Genomic DNA, 23000 nt, shown 5'->3' with positions numbered 1-23000 from the left:
GGAAGAGATGTGTTTAATATCTTGACCTTAGCGACCCTCAATCAATGTATCTGTCAAAAAAAAATCCATCAAAAAAAAATCCTAAAAAAAAACTAAAAAGAAAAAAAAACCATTATATTGTCTTTGAGTATATAGGTTTTATATAGCATTTGTTCTGCTTCTTCATCTTACCCGTAATCAGATGTCCTGCGAATAGAAAAGCTCACATTAGATTATCATTGGCACTATCAACCCTGGATATCCGCTAAGCGTTATAAGGTTTGTTTTGGAGAATTTCTGCGGAGAAGTTTATGCCGATCCGAAGCACGGAGGTTACGGATTGATTGAACTCGAAGTGCAACTCCAAGGACATCGGGCAAATGTAATCGCACAAGCAATAGAATATAATGAACTGTGGTGGTCTCTTTATTTTCGAGCTAAGTCGATGTTTGAAGCCTCTTTGGGGTCACCAACTTTCGATGACTGAGAAGCTAATGTTTCAATACCATATCCAGTGTAGCCATGATTACTCTAATCAATAGCATATCTTCATCTGTATTCTTAGGGTAACTCAAAAAAAAACCTTTCAAGATCGAACATTAGATTGACTTCACGATTCGAGAACGAGTGACCCTTTATGGAGAAAAGTTCTTGTGTTCTTGCAGACTCAAGTAATGCGTGTGCTGATTCCTTCGATGGATCACTGAAATAAATGAAATTCAAAGGATTATGCTTCTTACTATGTAGATATTATGTAATCAGCGAAGCAACCCATTTCTCTTAATCGCCCCTATCACGGGAAATTCGGTTTCTGCCAAACGCGAAACAAAAACAAAAAAAAGCAAACGAACAAAAACTATACCGTACTACAAAGCTCTTTTTGTGAAGATGCCATCGAAACTTCTAATTTCTGAAGGAGATATACCTACACTTCAGGCGAACATAATGCCATTTTCCCTACGTCACAATGGAGAGATCGATACTCGTCAATTTTTTGCACCCACCCGAAGAAGTGAGACTTACATGAATGAGGATGTCTTGACCTGTCACTTTCGTGGCCTCAAACTCGTTGGGCGTCCCCTTGAATTCGAAAATAGAACAGCGTACGTTATCAATAGAAGTGAAAGCGTTTCGCAGGGCGAGAATGATTGTTCGAACACATCAAAACTGTACGTCGCAGTAGCCAAGGCGAAACCAATAACGATATTCGCACACGATACCGTGCCCTCGAGCCACGACAAGTGGTGCCTTATAAATGAATGGAATACGATTGCAAACATAATCCATGGCGAAAGGTGATTTTTCGACATCATTCGGAACACTCTCACTTGACGGACACCTCTATTTTTTCTTGTGATAGAGACGAAATTGTTTCAAGGAAAAAGTTGCGATAACACTTAAGAATATTGTGTGTGTTTCTAACAGAACCAAGTTTCGGCAACATAAGTAATATAATTTTGTACACCTCTTCATGCACGTGCAGGTCCTTTCTACATCTTCAAAATGATAGTAATTCCAAGCAATCTAGCTAAATGGTTCCTAACCCTTGTCTATGCCACCTGATACAGACGAGCATGGCAATCACCGCATGATGACGCATGAATCTGACTGCTCATTGGTGTAATCTCAAAGTAGAAATTCAGTCGTGAGTTTTCAAATGCAATTATGCAAGTTGCAAGGTCAAGCATTTTTCTTTTTCCGGGATTTTGTCAGATTCTTCTTCTTCGCAAAAGACAATAAGTTCGCCCCCAAAATTACTAGCAGATCATCTGCGATGCTTGAAATCTCAAAAAAAGTCAATATCATTTAAAGTCAAGACATGAGCTTTTTCATTTTTTGAAAACCACATCTTCGGGTAGCTGAAATGTGACACAAAACATCGGTTTTGTGGGTGCAACCTTGCGTACCAAGTGAAAATTGAAGCTCTCTATAGGCAAGGGGAAACCAATCTCTTTGACTATGCGAGCATGTACTCTTTCATGAAGCTCACGAGATGATGGTTCTGGTTCATCTGGGCTGAACTTTTCGAAGCAATGAACACTAACAATCGGTAATTTGAACGTGTCATCACTATTTACTAGTTTCAAGACTTCTGAATCACGCGAATATAATCCAACAAACTCATTCAAGTACTCAAGGGAGGTTCCGGGTAAATTCATAACATAATGTGATATAAAATTGGGGATAGGAACGGCTTCAACAACGTCTTCTCTCAAGTGCAGTTTTTTTGATTCAGGAAGGAGTCTTCTTCTCTTGATATTCTTGGCCAAATCGATGCTTCCAACTTTGTTTTTCCATTCCATCAAAAATCTTGGAGATTGTCTTATGAATTCGCGTCCATCCAAATTGAAGCTCTTTATGGATCCCAGCACATTGTTGAGCTTCGCATTCTCGACAAGATATTTATGCGATTCAGGGTTCAAGTCATTTGCAAGGACGATTACACCCTTCTTACCAGCTGGGACAGAGAACGGTCCTACTCCGGCAAAAACGTCTCCCACAACTTCTCCTTGTTTGAAAGATGCAATTAGTCTTTCATGTTCCGTACTTAGACGAGAATTCCAAAAAGTTTTGCTGAAATCAAACCTAAACCTACAACCACTTTCGTGTTGCTCAGTAATGAAGTTATTTTCACCAGCCAAAAGCTTCATGTCAAATACTCTGTATTCATTACTGATGGTATCAAGCTTATCAACAACGGTTTTTATTGTTGGATTTTTGTCAAGGATAATCTGTCCAATTATTGCACCGTAAGGCTTAAACTCATTACGGAGATTCATATGTGCAATATGCCCGGCTTGGGCGTATCCAGAGGGACTCTCTGACAATAAGCTCTCTGGTAAAATTGCTTGAAGAATGTCATCGGCCTTCCAGAAGCTATAGTCTAGAACTAACTTGTACGGGAGTATTTGAATGTTGTGATGATCGATGAAATCGAGCACGTTTTGAGGAAGTTTCTTTCTGTACGTGTTTATATCATCGATATCATCCTTGAAAATGACAGCCTTCGTATTTTCGAAAGTGATAATATGCTTTAAATGCGGAACATTCAATACATAATTCTTGCAGATTCTGACAAATTCACCAATAGCCTTAGGGTTAGAAAATTTGGCAATGAGTAGATTTACATCCTTTTTAAAAAAGTCTCTATCAAGCTTTTTCATGCCTCGGGCCACAGGACACAAGAACTTTTCGCTCATTCGGAGGGGTTTTGATCGTTTTGTTTGACAGAAATGCTCAAGTGGGTTATGTCGTGATAGCTGACGAACGTTGATTCTTTTGAAAAAATTTCCTATCATACAGTAAAACTAAAGCGGAAGTTTTACCCAATATGACGATAACAGTATGCTTCGCTTGTTCATAAAAAATCATGAGGCATCTCATCCTGCACAGATACGAAGACCTCCCACAACTTGATGTGCTACATCGTTCGTACCCTTAGAGAAATACATGCTGGACGCGGTGATTACCATTTCTCGACCTCTGAGAGATGATCTTTCTCTTGATTTGAACTCAGAAGCTGACATGGACTCGGAAACAGATACCACTGCAAAGTTTGAGTCGCAAGAAGACCGGCTCTCAACAAGCAATCGCAAGGCTGTGTCCTCTGTGGTAACCCCCGGTGAATTAATAACGAATGATCCCATTTGGATGAAGGGACACGGTGTTTACTTTTTGGATAACATGACTTATTCTGCTGTTGCAGGGAATATTGCTCGGGTGAATCGGCTTTTGAGCGTCATTCCATTGCGTGGTAGATATGAACCCGAGACAGGAGATCACGTAGTCGGCCGAATCACAGAAGTGGGTCAGAAAAGGTGGAAAGTTGATATAGGTGCAAAACAGGATGCTGTGTTGATGCTCGGATCAGTAAATTTACCGGGTGGCATATTGAGAAGAAAATCTGAAAATGACGAATTGCAGATGAGGACCTTCTTGAAGGAAGGTGATTTGCTCAATGCAGAAGTGCAAACTATATTCAACAACGGATTAGCATCATTACATACAAGATCGCTAAAGTATGGGAAGTTGAGAAATGGAGTATTTTTAAAGGTACCTTCCAGTTTGATCATCAAGCAGAAGAATCACTCATTTGATATGCCAGGAAGCGTAAGCATAGTGATTGGCATGAACGGGTTTATATGGTTGAGCAAGACTTTGCAGTCAGGGTTTTCGAAGACGGAATCCGGAGGCGGCAAATTGCCCTTAGCTTCCACTGATTCCTATACTCCTGGACAGGGAGGTGTGGCTATCACAAAATTAGAAGAAGGCTCTTCGTGGGAAATATACAGCGACAGAAACGACCCGAGTATCAACGAAACTTCTCGCAATACGATATCTCGGTACTACAATGTCATAAAAGCGCTAGCAGCATGTGAACTTGGCATCACCGAACCCAGAATTAGAATGGGCTACGAGGGAAGTATGATGTATTCAGACTCTGGTAGTCTCATCGAGCGCGAAGCTCAAGAAAGCATTTGTCAGGACATTCTTGAAAATGAAAGAATGAGAGGATCGGGAGACCCTCATATAGATTAAAGTTTTCGCGATAGATATGTTTACTAATCTGGGGTGACAATGATATAATGCCATAACTATAATATCCGTTTGCGCTTCAAATAGACTTTAAAAAATGTAATCTGCAACAAACCAAAGATAACTATGGACAAAAGGACAGCAATGGACGTTGTTGTGTATTTTGCGAAGATCGCCTCATTTACATCACGAAGATGAGACTCATGCTCCTTTAAGGTATTCAAAATTCTCTCGGAACTTTTGAGTTGCTCGCTGACTTTATCTAACTGTGCAGTGAGCATGCTTGTTGCTTCTTCAAAGTCTTCTTCTGTGAACTCAAGTTTAGTGATTGCAGAACTTGTACCTCTGTCTTCAGCGAGCGAGATTCTTGAAAAGTATTTGGCAAACTCGTTGTAATTGACATTCAGCACTGTACTAGCGTTTTTTATCTGTACGCGAAGATCAATATCACGAGTTTGTTGCTTGAAGCTCCACGACCTGTCGTAGAAAACGTTATCGAAGCATATGTAGACTAAGGAACTTTCCGCAAAGGAATCCAAAAGCTCTCCATACTTCACTTCAGTCTTATCCTTACGAGCTCTATCTCGTCTTGGATTGAATCTATCTAGAAAATTAAAATGGTGGTCATCTGCGATTTGTAGTGGGCTATTGAGGTTAGTGAAAATGAAGGATAAATCACCAACTATGTCATTTGCAGCTCGAAGCACATTATTGTCACAGTCAAGCACCCTCAAATTCAATTTTTGGGAGGTCTGTCTCTCACCGGTCTTCAAATGTACAAATATCAAGTCATCTTTCGACGCTCTATAGCCGACACAGTTGAGTAAGTTTCTGGATGATGATAGCAGTTTCACATTGGCTGAGCTTATAGCTGGAACAGTAATGCCTATGGAAGATGTGACCGTCAGAAAGACAAGGATGCTAAAGACGACCACCCATGATTTGAACGACGATTTGCAATGCATGGGTTCTTGGACGCAAAAGAGGACAGGAGAGTTGAATAGGCGAAAAAAGCTTCAGTGCACGCCTTCCAGTGATTCTTCTGGTTCCCTTTTTCCTATTCTTTTATTTTTATTGCAAAGTAAAACCCAGGCCAGCCTCTATAAGCGAAGTGATATGCTCGGCCGCATGTAAAAGAAAAATGCACAATATAAAATTAAATAAAGGCCCTTGGTATATATGAAAGAACAAAGACTCCTTCTCGAACGAACTGCCCACTTAAATTTGACGTGGGGTTTGGAATAATGATTTTTTTTTTGTTCAAAACTCGACCAGGTGTCGAAAAAAGATCACACACCTGAAATGGATCGCGAGATGTGTATTGAGTGTACCTGTACTTAAGCTATGGCTTACCCTATCAGGTAGGAAATCAAGCTATTTTGAAACTGAGATTGTATAAAAGATCTCTCAATTCTCCCCAGCATTCACTCGATTTAAACTCAGACTTTTCGTCATTTCACAATTCTTGATCCTCGATTGTGCTTATATATCTCTTCTTCTCTCGTTTCTTGTTCATTTGCCTACACCCATCAAACCTTTGCAAGATTTGTGAGACATGCATACTTTCAATTACCTCAATGCGGTATCCAACAAAAAAATCAATTATCGAAGACCTCGTGTTTTCTAGCGAGATTTTTCCGACTCTAAACGGATTGTTTCTCCTGTGATATGGCATTCCTCTATCAATATTTATCCTCCACTACGCTTATCGAATCGAAGCGTTCGAATGCAACCTGAATATCGTCGGATACTACATATCGCAAATCTACAGTGAACCACTATAATGGAGAGAGAGACCTCATTCAATGTATGTCTTCAGATATTTTATCGTTCCCTTCCAAATTAAAATCAGTAATCTCTTATAGTTTTGGCAAACTTGAGCACGACTCTTCACAAGGGAACAAACGTTCAAAGACTAGATTGAAAATGGACCCTTGCAAGCATTCCTTAGGTTAAAGGGAAGCGAGGAGTTAGCTAGTTGAAGAATATTATTCGTAATCATTGTATATACTAGTAAAGCTGAACATATTGCCGCCGATAATGACGTCCGGTCTTTAAGTGGTTTACTCAACAGTGCCCTTATTTTATTCCAGCAGCGACTTCGTGTAGCCGGCTTGCTCTCCAAATTTGCAGCCTAGTGTATCGCAAATTGGGGTCCTAATTCCGGGCTCCCCGATGAGGGGTCAATATTGCTGCTCTCACAGCCTCTATACTCGAGTCACGTGTTATATGGAGTGCCAAACTTGCTCGCGAGGAGGTGAGTTGCTTCCTGTAGCATCTTAAAATACCCTTCAAGATACCACATTCATCTTGGGTATTTGAAAATAGATATAAAGCATCATATGTCTTCACACCTTAACGCTTCGTTATTGAGGCTCAAACTTATTGATGCGCTTAGAGCTGGTGACGAGGCAAAGATTGAGTCTGTTGTCAAACAGCTTGAATCCGTTGACTCTATTGTCGATAATGCTGAATTAATACGGTTAAGAGAAACAATTCTTCATTATGCTGTACAAGTTGCTCCTTTGGCAACACTTCAAAGCTTAGTGGAAAAAAATGATCAAAATCTTGACGTAAACGCACAAGACGAGGACGGAAACACACCATTGCATTTAGCTGCTGGCTCATCTCGATTCAATGTTGTGAAATACTTATTATCATTACCAGACATCAATGATACTGTTGTGAATGCCGAAAACAAACAACCAGTGGAGCTTGCGAAGGACGCCAATATAGCACAGTTGATGCAATTTGAAAGAGCAAAGTTTGTTGAAAAAGCGGCAACTCAATTACGTCAATATTTTAGCGCTAGAGACTTTGAAAGCTTGGAAAAGCTTCTTGTTTTCAATCCACGAGCAGCTGAGCTACTAGACATCAACGGAGCAGATCCTGAGACTGGGAATACCGTTTTGCATGAGTTCATCAGCAAAGAAGACTTTCAAATGTGTGAATGGATTCTTAAACATGGTGGTGACCCTTTCAAGCGCGACAAGCGCGGTAAGTTGCCTATCGATTTAGTGAGCAGAAATGATCCTATCAAAAAGCTCTTGAAGCATGCTTCCAAGGAGCTGAATATCATGGACTCGGTTGTCAGTTCAAGCAATCCAATGAGGACAGGAGCATCTCCAACCTACAAGGGATATTTGAGAAAATGGACAAATTTTGCTTCCGGTTACAAATTGCGTTATTTTGTTTTGGATCAGTTTGGAATTCTATCGTATTATACTGATCAGAATGATACAAATAATGCATGTCGAGGGTCATTAAATCTCGGATTCGCCACCTTGCATCTTGACTCATCTGAAAAACTCAAATTTGAGATCATAGGGAAGAATGGTATAAAGTGGCATTTAAAGGCCAATCACCCTGTCGAGACCAATCGCTGGGTGTGGACTTTGCAAAATGCAATCACTGTCTCGAAGGATAACCTCAGACAGAAACGAAAAGTCGTCCCAAGCTCAACGGAAACCGCTTCCAGCTCAGTTGCTGGAACTGATGTTAGTTTGAATCGTTCATCATTAGAGGAAGGCACTAGACCCTCTCTCGATGAGAGGAACTTCCACGGTGCTGAAGAAGAGAAAAAGAAAAAGCTTCTTCATCTCCCAAGGCGCTCCAAACACAAGAGGAATGCGAGCCAAGTATCCTTGAACTCATTTACTGGCTCGGAGCACGAGGAAATCTCATCATCAATTGGAGCAGAACAGAAGGTTCCGACAGGAAGTAGCACTACGTCACCCAACTTGGGGAAAATTAAGGAGAACAAGACTACAGATCCTCGCAAGAGTTTTGATGAAACACATTCTGTCTTAACGAGGGAAGATTTTGATTTTGATTTAGATTATGCGCACGATTCGGAGGACTCTGAGACAATTTCTGCGCATAATAGCGATGGCGATCCCATTTCAGAAGCTAGGATGACAAGAGATGGTATGATTGCTGTAAAAAGATCACTTCTCATAGAGGTCTCCAGTCTCATAGATTTGTTTCGGGCCATTGGTGATCGCATTGATAGGGAACCTTACGATATTGGTCTCAAAACACTTTCCAACGTTCATGCCTTGATTGAACAGTACGACCAGCTGGTGCAAATACGTGAACGCAAGCTTCTTAAACGTATTGAGCGTCAAGAAGAAGTGAACAAGCTTTGGGAAAATTCAATTCGCCAACTTGAAAACGAAATCCAAAAACGAGAGGAGACTTTGGCTCAATTCGAGGGCAAGAAGTACAGAATTCGGAAATTGCTCGAGTCCAGGGGAATCTCATCACCTCAAGTTTCGAATGAGCTGGCTAATGGATTCTTTACGGCAGTACCGCAAAACCCTCCACCAAGTGGCACAACTGGATCTGGATCCGGTTCCGCGCACGGAGTCGATTTGCCGGCGGAAGACTCGGCCCTTTTAGAAGAGATTTTCCACGACTCAGACGACGAATATTTTGATGCTGATGAGTTTGATGAGTCTGCGGGAACACCAGAGGTCACTACCTTTGGTTTGCCACAATCAAACTCTCAAATGATATCACAACCGGAAACCATTGAGGGAACAGTTGATGAAAAAGAGGATGATAAGGCTTTGAGTGATGCAAATGAGCATGTTTCTCTTACGGCCAACAAGGATATCCCAGAGGAAAGCACCAAGGCAGCCAAAATTTCTGGACAGCCGGAACTCGAGATTGTCAGATTAAGTGATGTAAGTAACATTTCACAAGAAAAGGTTCTTAAGACACTCTTGGATGAGGGATCCTTTCTCGGTTATGAAAAGCCTCCTAGAACTAGACTCGCATATGATGAGGATAATAGGCCTAAAGTTGGTTTATGGGGCATCTTGAAGTCAATGATTGGTAAGGATATGACTAGGATGACCTTACCGGTCTCGTTCAACGAGTGCACATCGTTACTCCAACGACTAGCCGAGGATATTGAGTACAACGACTTGCTTCAGAAGGCTGCCGCTATTGAGGATTCTACCCTTAGAATGGTTTATGTCGCGGCTTTCGCAGCGTCGGAGTATGCGTCTACGATTAACAGAATAGCAAAACCTTTCAATCCTCTTTTAGGCGAGACTTTTGAGTATGCTCGTCCAGATCAAAACTTCAGATTGATTTCCGAACAAGTCAGTCATCATCCCCCCATCAGTGCTTGTACTGCTCAGTCACCAAAGTGGGATTACTATGGGGAGAATGCTGTTGACTCTCAGTTCAGGGGCAGGTCGTTTGATTTCAAACATTTGGGTAAGATGTTTTGTGCCGTGAGACCAGACAATGGTGTGATTGATGTCAATGGTGAGAAAGTTAACGAAGAACTCTACAGCTGGAAAAAGGTGAACACCTCGGTTGTTGGAATTATAGTTGGGAATCCGACTGTGGATAACTATGGAAAGATGGAGGTCACTAATCACACAACTGGAGATGTGATCATAGTGGATATGAAACAAAGGGGATGGAAAGCCTCTTCCGCCTATCAGTTGTCTGGTTATGTTTTGGACAAAAAGGGTAATGCTCATTGGGCCATAGGTGGACACTGGAACCTGAAAATATATGCTCGTAAGGTCAGCGACGCAAATGAGAAAGGGAGGCGCGAGTCTTTAGTTGAAACCCAGGATATCAAGGCTACTCAAGATCCGTACAGCGGAGCCAAGTTTCTCGTATGGCAGGCAGCGCCAAGACCCAAGGTTCCCTTTAATTTGACCTCTTTTGCTCTCACCTTAAACGATCTCCCCGAAACGTTGAGACCATGGTTACCACCAACGGACACAAGATTAAGGCCAGACCAGAGAGCAATGGAAGACGGACGTTATGATGAAGCCTCTAATGAGAAGCACAGAGTGGAGGAAAAACAGAGAGCAGCGAGAAGACAGAGGGAAGCGAATCGTATCACATACAAACCTAATTGGTTTATTAGGAGCAAGCACCCAATTACTGGAGATGAGTATTGGCACTTCAACGATCAGTACTGGAAATTGCGGAAGGAAAAGAAGCTTGGCGATACTGGTGATATATTTTAGAAGCGGAAGCACAGTTGGCTTGACCTGCATATAAGGGTTTGCAATTGAATGCATTTGTAGAGCACATCGCGTAGACAATTGCCTCCTCTAAACCTCAGCAATTTCCTGTCAATGGTGAGGAGATCGAGAAAGCTATCTAAATTAGAAGACCTTGAGTCCAAAAGCCCTCCGATATTACAGATCAATTACAATGAACCCCTATTCTCAAGTGCTGCGCACCCCACAGAACCTCTTCTAGTTTCTGGTCTTGCTACTGGACATGTCTTTTGTCATAGATACGACGATGAAGCTCTTGAGGAATCCTTGTGGAGCGCAAAAAGCGCATTCAACAGAATAAACAAAGAAGATTTTACAATCTCCCAACTAAAAAAGAAGTGGTGGACTGAGGTTGACCACAGCGATTCAAATTCCACTGTTGACGTTGTCTGGAAAACCAGAAGACATCAGGGCTCATGTCGTTCCGTGATCTTCGACTGTCGTGAAGATGTAGTCGGAGAGTCAATTTTTTCTGTTGGCACGGACCACATCATAAAGAGGGCAAATACCGAAACAGGAAAAGTTATAGGGAAGTCTAATCTCTCACCGCATTATGACGATTCAAAAGAAGCAGTCACCACGTTACAGATGTCTACATCACATCCGTTTTTACTCGCAGGGACAGAAAATGGACAGGTTCTTGTGTTCGATAGTAATGAACTACGAGGGAATTCACTAAAGTTCAAATTGGCGCAGCTACACGAAGACTCGATCAACAAAATTTTACCAATGCCTGCTATATCCCCATATCATTATTTGACGCTTGGGTCGACGACACTTGCACATTTTGATATCAGAAAAGGCTTAATCACTCAGTCAGATGACCAGTCAGATGAGCTTCTTTCGATGTGCTACCCAAATGAATTCTATGATAAAAACGGGAATGATACAGTGTTAGTATCTCATGGGGAAGGAATTGTAACTATTTGGAAGAATTCTGTCAACAGATTATCGGATCAGATACTGCGCATTAAAGTCAATAAAAATGCATCGATTGATGTAATAATGCCCACCATGAACGGTGAGAATAGTGAGCTTAATTGCGTTTGGTGTGGTGATAGCGAGGGGTTGCTTCACAAAGTGGACTACAAAAAATCTAAGGTTGTTGAAACTAGGGTACATTCAGCCACCATGGGCAAGCTTGGGGGTATCGACGAAGTCGGTTGCCTAGACATCGATTACAAGTACAGACTCGTCAGTTCAGGGATGGAGGGGTTGAAAATCTGGAGTAAAGGAGCGGACACTGATTCTGATAATGATGACAGCGACGTGAGTGTCGTTGAGAGTAGTACGGATAGCTCCAGCGAAGAGGATTTGGACTGCTCATCTCTGTCAGAAAACGCTGATTCATATGGTGCAGAGGGTTTAAAGCAACCTCCTCTAAGCTCAGATGGTAAAAAAGAAAATGAAAGGAGACTGGAAACGTTTTGCAATCAAAGTGATCCTCATGATGAAGGTGAAAACATGCAACTTGCCAAGAAGAGACGCGAGGTATCGGAGCGTTTTACACAATCGAAGAAAGCTAGACCGGAACACATCGGTGAATCTACGAAAAACTCAATTTCTTCTAAGGCGTCCGAACTGAAGAAGGTTTCAAGCAAAACATCAAAGGCTTCAAAGAGTGGCATACAAAAATTTGATGGCTTGTGAAGCGGTTTCTGTGAGGTGGGTGTCCTCGCAATTGTGAAGCACATCTTTACAGACGAACCACTGTGTAGAGGATCTTAATTGTTCAGCCATATTCCAATATATATATAATTATCCGTTTCGAAAGGCGTTTGTTACAGTGTGTCAAACGAAGTCTATTCCACGTAAAGATAACATGCATATGTTCACAATGTGTCGAGGAAGTTTCGCAACGCCATTGTGGACAGGATTGGAGATATCAATGTCGATTAAATAGGGCTGACACCATCCATAAAACCATCCTATATATCGAGTGCCCATGAACAGCCAGAAGGTGTTTTCTTTGGAAAATGTGCTATTGACAAGACGCGGTCATTACATTGAAGGTTCTCTCCTTCTATCGAGGCATCATATGGTATTTACCTTCCGTCAGGATCTCAATCTGGATAAATGGAGGGAAATCTGGATTTGCTATCCTGTGATAGAAAAGATAAGTAAATCAAGAGGACCGTCTTGGATGAGCTCAAATCAGATCAGCTTTTTGAATCCTGACTCGACCGCTCTCTCATCGCCGAAGATCGACGATTTCGATACGTATCTGGTATCACACATCAAAGTCTTTTGCAAAGATTTTACTTATTACTCCTTCGACTTCAGAAATGACCCTACATGCGTTGAAGCTTTTGAAAAAATCAGCAGGTTGGTAAATATTGCGAAGGGAAGTGGTCTGAAGAGGGATTTCTACGCATTTGACTACAGACCAAATATGATGGAATCGAAATTGCAACGCAAAGGTTGGAATCTATACGACCCTGTAAAAGAGTTTAAACGACAGAATCTTCTATCAAGTGATGGCGGAACGTCATACTGGCGTCTTTCAGAAATCAACGTGGATTACAAGCTCTGTATATCATATCCACAAATGCTTCTAGTTCCATCTTCGGTGTCAGATTCTGTATTGCAACACGCAGGTAAATTCAGGCTGAAGCAGAGAATTCCCGTTGTTGTATATAAGCATAGACTTTGCCCGAATGGGAATATTATTGCACGTTGCGCTCAGCCTTTAGTGGGATTAAACTTTCAAAATCGATCACTTCAGGATGAGAAGCTAGTTGAGGAGATTTTTAGAACTCAGGAACGTGAATGCAAATCAGGTATTCGTGGAGCTTCGGCTCTTATTGAACAGCCTCAAAGAAATCTAATTGTCGATTTAAGACCAATAACTAACGCTATGGCTCAGCATGCCTTGGGAGCGGGAACGGAGATAATTGATAATTATAGAGCGAAGAAGCATGACGAAGCTCTGGCAGACGGCAGGCCGCAGCCAACTCAAAAGGTCGAGAAGATCTTCTGCAACATTGACAACATCCACGTAATGCGTGACTCGTTAAACAAGCTAGTGAGTGTTCTCAGTGACCTCGACAAATACCCCATTTCAACGAATACAACTGATAGCATCCACTTCCCTTCATTGCAGCAATTGTTGACCAAAACTCAATGGCTTCATCGGTTATCGATTATTTTACAGGCGGTTGATCGAATCACCAAGTCAGTTCATTTAAACAATACGAACGTTTTGATACATTGTTCGGATGGCTGGGACAGGACATCGCAGGTTTCCGCTTTGCTGCAGCTATGTTTGGACCCATATTACCGCACGATAGAAGGCTTCATGGTTCTTGTTGAAAAAGAATGGTTAAGTTTGGGGTTTAAATTTGCTACGAGAGCAGATCATGGTGCATGTATTGGAGCAGCCTTGCCAATGAAAGAGAGTGGGATGGAAGAAAGCCAAAATGATGGAGATGAGTCTAAACTACCCAATTCCACCACACCTGTATCTCGGATACCTACTTCTATGGGAACTAAAGTATCCATGACGACCTTTTTGCTGAAGGCTGCAACACATATTAAGAATACTGCGTCGGCAGCAGCAGCAGCATCAGCAGCAGCTGCTACTGCAACATCGGAACGCGATGGTGATTCAAGATTAAACGGCGCATCGCCCACATCGTACAACGGTAGTAGCGAAAGGTCTCCCATCTTTCATCAATTCCTTGATTGCGTGTATCAAATCCTTCGCCAACATCCCGAAAAATTTGAGTTTAACACTCGCTTTCTTAAAAGACTATTTTATCATCACTATTCGTGTCAATATGGTACATTTCTCTGTGATTCAGAGTATGAGGCCAAGCAAGTGCTCCGGACGAAGGATTCAACAGTATCTGTTTGGGATTACTTTTTATCAAGGCCACAGGAGTTTTTAAACGCAAATTATCATGAGAAGACTAATCTGGAAGTTTTATTCTTCAACTATTCGGAAGTTAAATGGTGGTTCGAGCTTTACGGTCGTTCAGATGAGGAGATGAATGGGCTCTCCAATTCATTGCAGAAGAAGTTTGCTCGTTTATCTTTGAAAGAAACCTCGCCAGACTCCGGCTCTAGTTCCATGAACTAGCATTGCATGAATGCATTAAAATTAGCTCACACAATTGTATCAACTGATGAGGGTGATGCATTATCTAATCAAAAAGATCTAATCGTTGCTGTGTTGATATACAGTCCTGGGAAATAAACGCGCATCCTTTATTTCCCGGCCGGCCCTTCGCTAAGGTTCTTGTCTGAACTTTTCTGACATTCCCTAAACGAACTTCGAGAATGAAACTCAAAAACATCAGTCGAACCACTCAAAGGCTCTACAGTATATATACTACAGGACCACAGGGTGTAGATGGAAGGTTACCCCGGTTTCTGGCAGGCAGCTCGCTTGAAAAGTCAAACTCGGTGGTAATCACTGATCCTTACGTGATCTACCAAACTTATGTTTCCGCCAACCTTCTTGAAAGAGACGAGGCACAGATACGGGTGATGAAAGAGTTTCAGAAACTTTATTATAGAGTTATAGACTACAAACCTCCCGATAGCATTGCCATACGTATTTCGCTTCTTCTTCGAAAATTAGAGATTAGACAAGCGGAAGAATCACTGGCTTTAAAGTCTATTAGAAACCAACCGTTCTATAGAATCAAAGGATGGTTCAGGAAAGACATCGATGCTCAAAAGAAAGAATTGGTGAGGTATATGACAGACGAAGAAGAATTACACAACATTGCAGCGCCGCAGGGTCTTCTTGTGAACGGGGAGGTGGGATGTGGCAAGTCTATGTTGATGGATATTTTTGCAAATTCGCTTCCACACCAATCGAAGATGCGCTGGCATTACAATAATTTTATCCTCTGGGTGTTTGGAGAAATTCACCGGATTCAGAAGGAACGAATGTTAACAGCATCGTTATACGGAAAGCACAGGATGACAATGGAGAACGAGTTTATCTTATTCGAAATAGCCCAAAAGATGATAAAAAAAAGCACAATTTTTTTACTTGACGAATTTATGCTTCCTGATGTTGCCTCAGCGCAGATTGTGCGTATTTTATTTACATACTACTTCAAGATGGGTGGTGTCCTTGTGGCAACAAGCAACAAGCTACCAGAAGAGCTATACTCTAATGAATTCAACAAATCTCGTTTTAAGTCATTTGTGGGAATTTTGGGATCCAGATGTGTTAGCGTGGATATGAAGTCAGCAAGGGACTATAGGCTGCACCTCGCTGAAAAACTGTCTAACACTAAGAATCTCGTAGTGAAAGCGAATGACAAGGATCATGAACGTGAGTGGAATCGATTAGTCAAAAGCGTTGCTCTCGAGATCGACAATTCATCTCCTTTGATGGATTCGAAAGTGAAGATTACAGACTTGGACCTGCAGCCTGCTTCCATACTGGTCTACAATAGACAATCATATATTCCTCACACATTCAATGACCAAACTGTTTGCTATTTGGATTTTGATTATATATGCCGTGGGCTTTTTTCCTCGTCCGACTACATCTCGCTTGCCTCTGTCTTTAGGACAGTGATAGTCGACAATGTTCCCGTGATGACCACAAAGATGAAGAATGAAGCTAGGCGATTCATAACGCTCTTGGATGCTTTATATGAAGCGAAGTGTCAATTCTTTATGCGCAGTGAAGCAGAGATCGATAAACTATTTTTTCCTGAAGAAAACGGAAATTTGGAGGACAACTATACTGCCGTACAACAGGAGGAGATGTTTGCTAAAACTGCTATTGCCACGATGAACCCATACAGACCGAACATTTCCTCTTATGATCAGGAATATGCGAAAGAGTTCGAGGATATGAGTACAGAGAGAAGTAATACTGTCAACTTTAGTAACACAAGAGCTTTCACTGGTGAAGACGAGAAATTCGCTTACAAGAGAGCAGTGTCGAGGATTTCCGAAATGGTAGGATCAGATCATTGGCGTGCCTCGGATCGATGGACGCCCATCGATAAAAGCATGAGACCATGGGAAGAGCAGCTCGTTGATGAAAGTGAAGTACATGAACTTAAGTCGAGATCCCACTACAGAACACAGAAGGACAGTACTGAAAGTGGCATGGAAGCTAGATTTCATCCAAAAGAGTTGAAGCAGACCCTCAAGAATATTCTTCCTCGAGATGCAAGTGCCATGCTTAATGTAACGTTCACAGAATTCAACCGCAAAGCAGCTCCCAGCTTTCCCAGTATCCAACACTTCTGGGCTTTGGGGACGTGGACTGCAGCCCAGCGCAAGAGGATAAAAGACAAGATTGCACAGAAGTGGGTAAGTGGGAGTACGCGAAAAGAGAACTGAATAATCCCGGTTGTTCGCGCAAAACATTTTCCGTCAATGAATTCCCCACAAAAAAATCTACTCATAAGAGTTTCACGTGGCAAGAATAAGAATGCAACGTTCCATGATATAAGAAAAAAAAAGTAATTCTATAATTTCGGAGTAGAAGACAATAATCTTTGATCCATGAATGCAAGTACATGTAATTTGAAGGCGTGATATGGTGTGCATAACGAACACCTCTTTACGTCCGAGGTTAAGTCATGTGCATGCGCAGGACTATAATGATACGTCTACTGGATCTCAATTTATGAGTAGTACTTGTGTGTCTCTTAATCGTTTAAACGTATGATGGTTGTACTCACAGCTGAAAGACTCGTCAAACTTGCGTACAAGTACCCAACGCTTCACAGCACTTGGTACATAATCGCCTCCACTGCATTGGCGGTAGTGAACCAACCCCAGGAAATTGGGAAAGTGCTCCATTTTGCGTTGAGGCAACAACTCCTAGAATCCCTGAATCCACAAGACAAGCCTCTCTTGACCGATCCTTACTTGTTGAAGCTTGCAGAAGACTCTATCTCGTCTGCAGCGAAGTTCGATGAATTCACAGCGGTTGGTGTTAATTTACCTGACATCTTGATTCCGTACACTTATCATGACAAATTCCCGCTTCCTTACAAATACTCAAGAACAGAGGATATCAACGCGGCTCAAATCCAAGTCGCGGCAAGGATAAGAGAAGCCCTTTTGAAAATAGCCCCAATCGCTGGATTGCCGAAGTCCATCAATGCTTTGACGGCTTTACATAAGGTTACCCCTACGGCCTTGAGGGCACCCAGCAAAGCCATGAGACCAGCAACCATTCAACCTGGCCACGTCAACTCGTCTTCAATTGTGCAAGAGGATGTAGCAGGGACTAGATTTGAAGATCAGCTGATTGATACCAGAGACACGATCGACGGACCAATTTGCAAGAAATCAGTCAATAGCAAGGAAATTAGTGACAACTTCGTTCGTGGATCTCTTTTCTGGGAAAATATCTACGGAAAAGTCAGCAATCGGGTGAAGAACCAAATGTTTAGCGCGTATCCTGATTTGTGGCAGTATGCTATTCACAATGTCTACTCGCCGATATTGAGTTTCGAGGATATCATACCCGCCAAGGAAACCTCATTCTGTGTTGTAGCAGCATTGATACCGCAAGATGTTCCACCCACACTTAAGGGCCATGTCAGAGGAGCAGTCAATTTAGGAGCAACAAAGGAGGAATTAACAAGTATCAGACTTCTCGTTTTTGACATTTGCGACTGGAGTGGAAATGTTACTTGGAAGGGTGGCAAGGAAAGCGTATTCAAGCTTTAAATTTGAGTTCTCTATGAGGGTAATTGTCCTACGTAGAATATGTGATTTTATCGACAGTTTTCATAACATAACTATGTTTTCAATTTTCTATCTTATATGTCTGTTTAACTTATGTAACTAAGGGTCAAAAATCAAGATTGCTGAATCACAACTTGATCCGGTTTTCCTTCTGAATTAGGAGCACCTGGCATCCACAAAAAACGAAGAAAGCTAAATAAACAAAAACAGCACCAAATACCGTGTGTGCCACGGCATCACCATCGGTGGGGTCATTGACGGAGCCCATCATTGATTCATGACCAATTTTGAATAGCCATCCAATGACTGACAAAATGACAACACCAAAAGCGGACAATATCGTACAGAAGTACGCATTTCCCGTGGATACCACAGGCTTCATGTTGAAAGAATGTCGAATGAAGATGCTGGCCAAGAAGGAAGTGACGAGCGTAAGTTCTCGTGGTGTAAAATCTATGCAGGCTTGTTGGTGTAGAGATAGATTCCAGTATCTGGAAAAAAGTGCTACTGAGACAATGCAGAGGAGATATCGGAGGTGTGATTAATCAAAGGGGGTGCTCAATCTTTTTGAGGTTTAATAATCCACGAAATTGCGGACATTGTGGACACTTGCAACTCTCACACCCTGGTTCACCGCGATCAAAAAAATGCAGACAGTTCTGCAACGCTCAAGCTATTTTCTATTACTACTCTAAAAATTGCTCGTCATCCAATGCCTGACCAAAAGACACTAGAAGAAGTTTTACGTGAGGAATACGTTCAACTTTCAAGGTTTGACTCAGATGTTGCTTGGAAGATTGGCATTTTGGCAAAGCAAAAGGCGCTCGACAAAAAGCTTGGAAAACCCATTCTAATTGACGTTACCACTGCAGACGGAACGACCTACTTTCACAGTCCGTCAATGCCAAATACTACTAAAGACAATGATATTTGGGTCGAGAGGAAACGGAAAACTGTATTTCGGTTTGGTTACTCGAGTTTCTACATGGGCAAAAAGCTTCAAATGAAAGGAAGCAAGAGTTTGGAAGAAGCTTTCTACATCAGTGGTATTGAGTATGCTGCTCATGGAGGTTCCATACCAATAAGAATCAAGAATTTTGACGGAGTTGTCGCCGCTTTAACTATAAGTGGGCTCAAGCAAGAGGAGGACCATGCTTTTGCACTTGAAGTGTTGAAGGAGATAGCCAATTCCCTCTAATGAAAAATAGAATTGATAGCAAGTTATTCTAAATCAAATCAAGTCGCATGCTTTGAGAAGAATACCCGCACATGGTCTCTGTCGGTCCGAATTACGCAAGTAAGAATCGAAACACAATCAGGCACATCAATTGAAGTTATTCTTTCTCTTTTCTTTTATTTTTTTTTTTAAAAAAAAAGTTAATATTTTGATTAAAATAAAGAAACTATATCGTTGTAGAAAACAACCCTCCAATCAGCTTCGCTTTTTAGAGACAGTCATCCTACAGCTGTGTAAGACTCTGTTGTTTACTAAAACCCAAATTATACCTTACTTCATAACATCTCTATTGTTTCCCGCGCCCTGTGCTCATGGCTTGAACGACAGTGTGTCCAAGGGGTTAGTCAACTATAAATTTGTCATCGTCCCCTTTGAAAAAACCGAATTCACTACCCTTTTGCTGGGGAAACTGGTAATTTTTGTGGTCTTCTTAGGCCCTTATTCGCCCTTCGTATTGAAAGGAGCGTGCACCTGATAATAACTGAGCAAAGAATGGTCATAAGAAATGGATGCACAATATGCAGTACTTTTTTGACTACGTACGTGAATATACTTTTTCCGCGACAGAATGGACGTAATTTGCTTCACTAGCTCAGTAGGCAGAGCGTCAGTCTCATAATCTGAAGGTCGAGAGTTCGAACCTCCCGTGGAGCAAATAACTTTTTTTTTTTTTGAAAACAGAACATACCCATAAATTTGTACAAAAAAAGAATTGGGGCATCACAGGCATTCAAGATATCATCGGAAGAGGGCTTTGCATTAAAGCGAAGCTAGAAAGCAGACATCTCCGATTTCTACGTAACGACCTTCGAAGTGCTCAGTAAACAAGGGGTATTTCAACGTCAGACAAGGACAACAGGTTTTGCAACGAGAATACTTCGTTTCTTTGCAACTCTAAAATCCGCCTTAATGTGAAGACTGGATGGCCTAATAAGAAAGTGAACCTACCGATGCCTCACACAATCCGATGCGTGGGTGTAACATAAGGTGATGATTTGTTCTTCGATAGCTCCTCCCTGTAAGCGCATAGCGAAGAAAGAGTCAAAGCACATTTATGCAAGAATGCATATAATCACTAAAAGCTGAATATCGAATAATTTCTTTTTCATCGGGCGGCCTTATATAAGATTATCGGACTTGGGCGAATTTTTTTAATTCTTTCGTCAAATCTCGTTTCTTCTTAAGTATAGCGATTGAAATGGGCTCTATTAATGCCCCTGGCTATAATGCCATTATTTACATGACCTACGTGTTCTTGCTATTCACGGGATTACTACTTGCTTGGAAATATGGCAAACAAAGTAATTTCTTGTCCAGTAACAACACACAAAGAGGTCTTCCCCTTGCGGTAAATTTCATCGCATCAGGTATGTTCTAGTTTGCGTTCATGTTTTGTTTATTGCAACTTGCTAGCGGGTGCACCTTCTATATTTAAGTATGGAAGAGGCTGAGATTATACCGTTCGGACTTGATCAAGTTAGTACTTGTGTGAGGAGGCTAATGTTGCATCTGGTAATCAGTGACTTTGAGCTCATTTTGATAAGAAGCATTCCTGTTTTCACAATAGGATCGCTTTGATAGCCTTGATTTTATCAAATCTACCATGACACCATACCTCGTCAAAACCCTTGATATTCACAGATTCGACATTTGTCGATCCGTCCTTTGATCTCAGCGGTGACCCAATGTGGTGTCACAGCACCTGTAGGAAGTTGTAGATTATTAGTATTAGCTAACATTCAGCGATGGGATGTGGAATATTGACGACATATGCTCAGATTGGAAACGTGAGTGGGCTTCATGGCCTTTTGGTCTATACCCTTTCGGGATCTCTACCCATTCTTATGTTTGCTTCAGTTGGTCCGCTCATTCGTCGCAAATGTCCTGAGGGCTTCGTCTTCACAGAATGGGTAAGGCAACGTTATGGTATTGTTACTTCGTTATATCTTTCGTTTTTCACCTGTCTTACCATGTTTTTGTTCATCATAGGTGAACTTTCGGCTGTTCGTGGTGCGATTGAAACATTGACAGGGCTCGATGCTTTGGCTGCTGTGATTGTAGAATGTGTCGTCACAACGATCTACACCTCTTTTGGAGGCTTCAGAGTCAGCTTTATAACGGACAACTTTCAAGGCGCATTAGTGATAATCTTGGTTATTATCTGTGCCGCAGGAATGGGCTCCTATATCAACATTGATACATCTCAGGTGGATCCGTCTGGTTTGCTCAAAGCCAACAAATTGGGATGGCAGTTGGTATGGATTTTGCCAGTTGCGATCTTCACCAATGACTGCTTCATGGCTGGCTTTTGGTTGAGAACTTTTGCAAGTAAGAGCAACAAGGATTTGTGGATCGGATGCTCTATCGCAGCATTTGTTACCTTCGTCATTTGCACTTTGGTCGGCACGACAGGATTTCTAGCTGTATGGTCCGGTGATCTTACAGTCGGTGACGAGAACGGGTACAACGCTTTTTTCATTTTGTTAGCGAAGATGCCAGCATGGCTCTCAGCATTCGTTTTGATTTTTGTCATTTGCTTATCGACATGTACACTTGATTCGTTGCAAAGTGCTATGGTCTCGACTATTTCTAATGATGTTTTCAGAAACAAATTGAAAATGATATGGGTTAGAGGGTTGGTTGTGCTCGTCATCATCCCATGTATTGTCCTAGCAGTCAAAGTTGCTGATGACATTCTACAGATTTATTTGATTGCAGACTTGGTTTCCGCGGCTATCATTCCAAGCATCTTCCTTGGTCTCACAGATAGAGCGTTTTGGTTTTTGAGGGGCATCGACGTCATGATTGGTGGACTTGGGGCTTTATTGGGTGTGTTCGTCTTTGGTACAGTTTACTACGACAGCGCCAAAGAAGGTGGCAAACTCATGCTTATTTGGAATGGTCTCTACAACTCGGAGGACTGGGGTCCGTTTGGCGCTTTCACAGTCACATTTTGCGGAGGTGTCATCTTTGCCCTTTTGTTTGCCGGGCTCAGAATTGGCTTGATTTATATGTTCTGCAGAGCTACTGGCTCAGAATTCCGTGCTTTGGAGAAAAAAGAATTGATTCTTGATATCACTCACGAAGAATCACCATCCGCTGACGACCACAGCATCAGGAAAGTATCTCTGCAAGATGTCTGATCATTCTTGTTCACTAGCGACTTGACATCCATGATATCAATGTGCTTTTTAATAGACTTAATTTTAGATAAAATCATCATTTTAGTGGAAGGTTGTAGAGTTAACAAATGGAGCAAGATCGAGAAGCAGTTTTGGCTCTTTGGCGGTTGTGCGCACCAAAAGCTGGTGCCAATTACAAGCTCTTGACTCTTTTCAACCATTTGTTGAGAAAACCTCTTCTTATGATAATTCATAAGCTAAAGAAGATAGAAGCTATTTACGATGATGACTCCTTTGAGATCTCCCAGCTGAATTAAGTCTAAAACCATGGTTCTGTATGAGTATGCAGCTGCCTGCGGTAGTTTGGGGTGCGCGACGCCGTTAAGTATCCAAAATCAACACATT

At 41.8% G+C, this 23000-nt stretch overlaps 10 protein-coding genes and 1 non-coding gene across 11 annotated transcripts; 9 read left to right on the top strand and 2 right to left on the bottom strand. All coding sequences in view use genetic code 12, as the record gives it.

Annotated features, from left to right (window-relative positions):
- Positions 1 to 1808: 1808 nt before the first annotated feature.
- Positions 1809 to 3179, bottom strand: CJI96_0004437 (tRNA (guanine) methyltransferase; the record flags this gene model as incomplete). Its single annotated transcript, XM_029036689.2, has 1 exon — positions 1809 to 3179. The coding sequence occupies one exon, from the start codon at positions 3177 to 3179 to the stop codon at positions 1809 to 1811; it is 1371 nt and encodes a 456-aa protein (XP_028888786.1).
- Positions 3180 to 3429: 250 nt separating this feature from the next.
- CJI96_0004436 (exosome non-catalytic core subunit RRP4) lies at positions 3430 to 4518 on the top strand (the record flags this gene model as incomplete). Its single annotated transcript, XM_029036688.1, has 1 exon — positions 3430 to 4518. The coding sequence occupies one exon, from the start codon at positions 3430 to 3432 to the stop codon at positions 4516 to 4518; it is 1089 nt and encodes a 362-aa protein (XP_028888785.1).
- Positions 4519 to 4574: 56 nt separating this feature from the next.
- Positions 4575 to 5480, bottom strand: CJI96_0004435 (emp24/gp25L/p24 family protein; the record flags this gene model as incomplete). Its single annotated transcript, XM_029036687.2, has 1 exon — positions 4575 to 5480. The coding sequence occupies one exon, from the start codon at positions 5478 to 5480 to the stop codon at positions 4575 to 4577; it is 906 nt and encodes a 301-aa protein (XP_028888784.1).
- Positions 5481 to 6857: 1377 nt separating this feature from the next.
- On the top strand, positions 6858 to 10517 carry CJI96_0004434 (oxysterol-binding protein related protein SWH1; the record flags this gene model as incomplete). The annotated part of the gene is made up of 1 exon (XM_029036686.2): positions 6858 to 10517. One exon carries the CDS (start codon positions 6858 to 6860, stop codon positions 10515 to 10517), a length of 3660 nt encoding a protein of 1219 aa, XP_028888783.2.
- Positions 10518 to 10628: 111 nt separating this feature from the next.
- JIP5 (Jip5p) lies at positions 10629 to 12203 on the top strand (the record flags this gene model as incomplete). The annotated part of the gene is made up of 1 exon (XM_029036685.2): positions 10629 to 12203. One exon carries the CDS (start codon positions 10629 to 10631, stop codon positions 12201 to 12203), a length of 1575 nt encoding a protein of 524 aa, XP_028888782.1.
- A 742-nt stretch (positions 12204 to 12945) lies between these two features.
- On the top strand, positions 12946 to 14634 carry CJI96_0004432 (phosphatidylinositol-3-phosphatase YMR1; the record flags this gene model as incomplete). Its single annotated transcript, XM_029036684.2, has 1 exon — positions 12946 to 14634. One exon carries the CDS (start codon positions 12946 to 12948, stop codon positions 14632 to 14634), a length of 1689 nt encoding a protein of 562 aa, XP_028888781.2.
- A 200-nt stretch (positions 14635 to 14834) lies between these two features.
- AFG1 (Afg1p) lies at positions 14835 to 16874 on the top strand (the record flags this gene model as incomplete). The annotated part of the gene is made up of 1 exon (XM_029036683.2): positions 14835 to 16874. The coding sequence occupies one exon, from the start codon at positions 14835 to 14837 to the stop codon at positions 16872 to 16874; it is 2040 nt and encodes a 679-aa protein (XP_028888780.2).
- A 330-nt stretch (positions 16875 to 17204) lies between these two features.
- On the top strand, positions 17205 to 18218 carry CJI96_0004430 (uncharacterized protein; the record flags this gene model as incomplete). The annotated part of the gene is made up of 1 exon (XM_029036682.2): positions 17205 to 18218. The coding sequence occupies one exon, from the start codon at positions 17205 to 17207 to the stop codon at positions 18216 to 18218; it is 1014 nt and encodes a 337-aa protein (XP_028888779.2).
- A 730-nt stretch (positions 18219 to 18948) lies between these two features.
- On the top strand, positions 18949 to 19434 carry CJI96_0004429 (uncharacterized protein; the record flags this gene model as incomplete). The annotated part of the gene is made up of 1 exon (XM_029036681.2): positions 18949 to 19434. The coding sequence occupies one exon, from the start codon at positions 18949 to 18951 to the stop codon at positions 19432 to 19434; it is 486 nt and encodes a 161-aa protein (XP_028888778.2).
- A 620-nt stretch (positions 19435 to 20054) lies between these two features.
- Positions 20055 to 20127, top strand: CJI96_0004428. The gene has a single exon. It is a non-coding gene; the product is annotated as a tRNA-Met (tRNA).
- Positions 20128 to 20671: 544 nt separating this feature from the next.
- CJI96_0004427 (uncharacterized protein) lies at positions 20672 to 22616 on the top strand (the record flags this gene model as incomplete). The annotated part of the gene is made up of 2 exons (XM_029036680.2): positions 20672 to 20840; positions 21217 to 22616. 2 exons carry the CDS (start codon positions 20672 to 20674, stop codon positions 22614 to 22616), a joined length of 1569 nt encoding a protein of 522 aa, XP_028888777.2.
- Positions 22617 to 23000: the final 384 nt, after the last annotated feature.

The sequence above is a fragment of the Candidozyma auris genome, chromosome 5 (assembly GCF_003013715.1).
Source record: "Candidozyma auris chromosome 5, complete sequence".
Classification (NCBI taxonomy): Eukaryota; Fungi; Ascomycota; class Pichiomycetes; order Serinales; family Metschnikowiaceae; genus Candidozyma; species Candidozyma auris.
The sequence above is the reverse complement of the archived record's forward strand: the minus strand, read 5'-3'. Positions and strand labels throughout refer to the sequence as shown.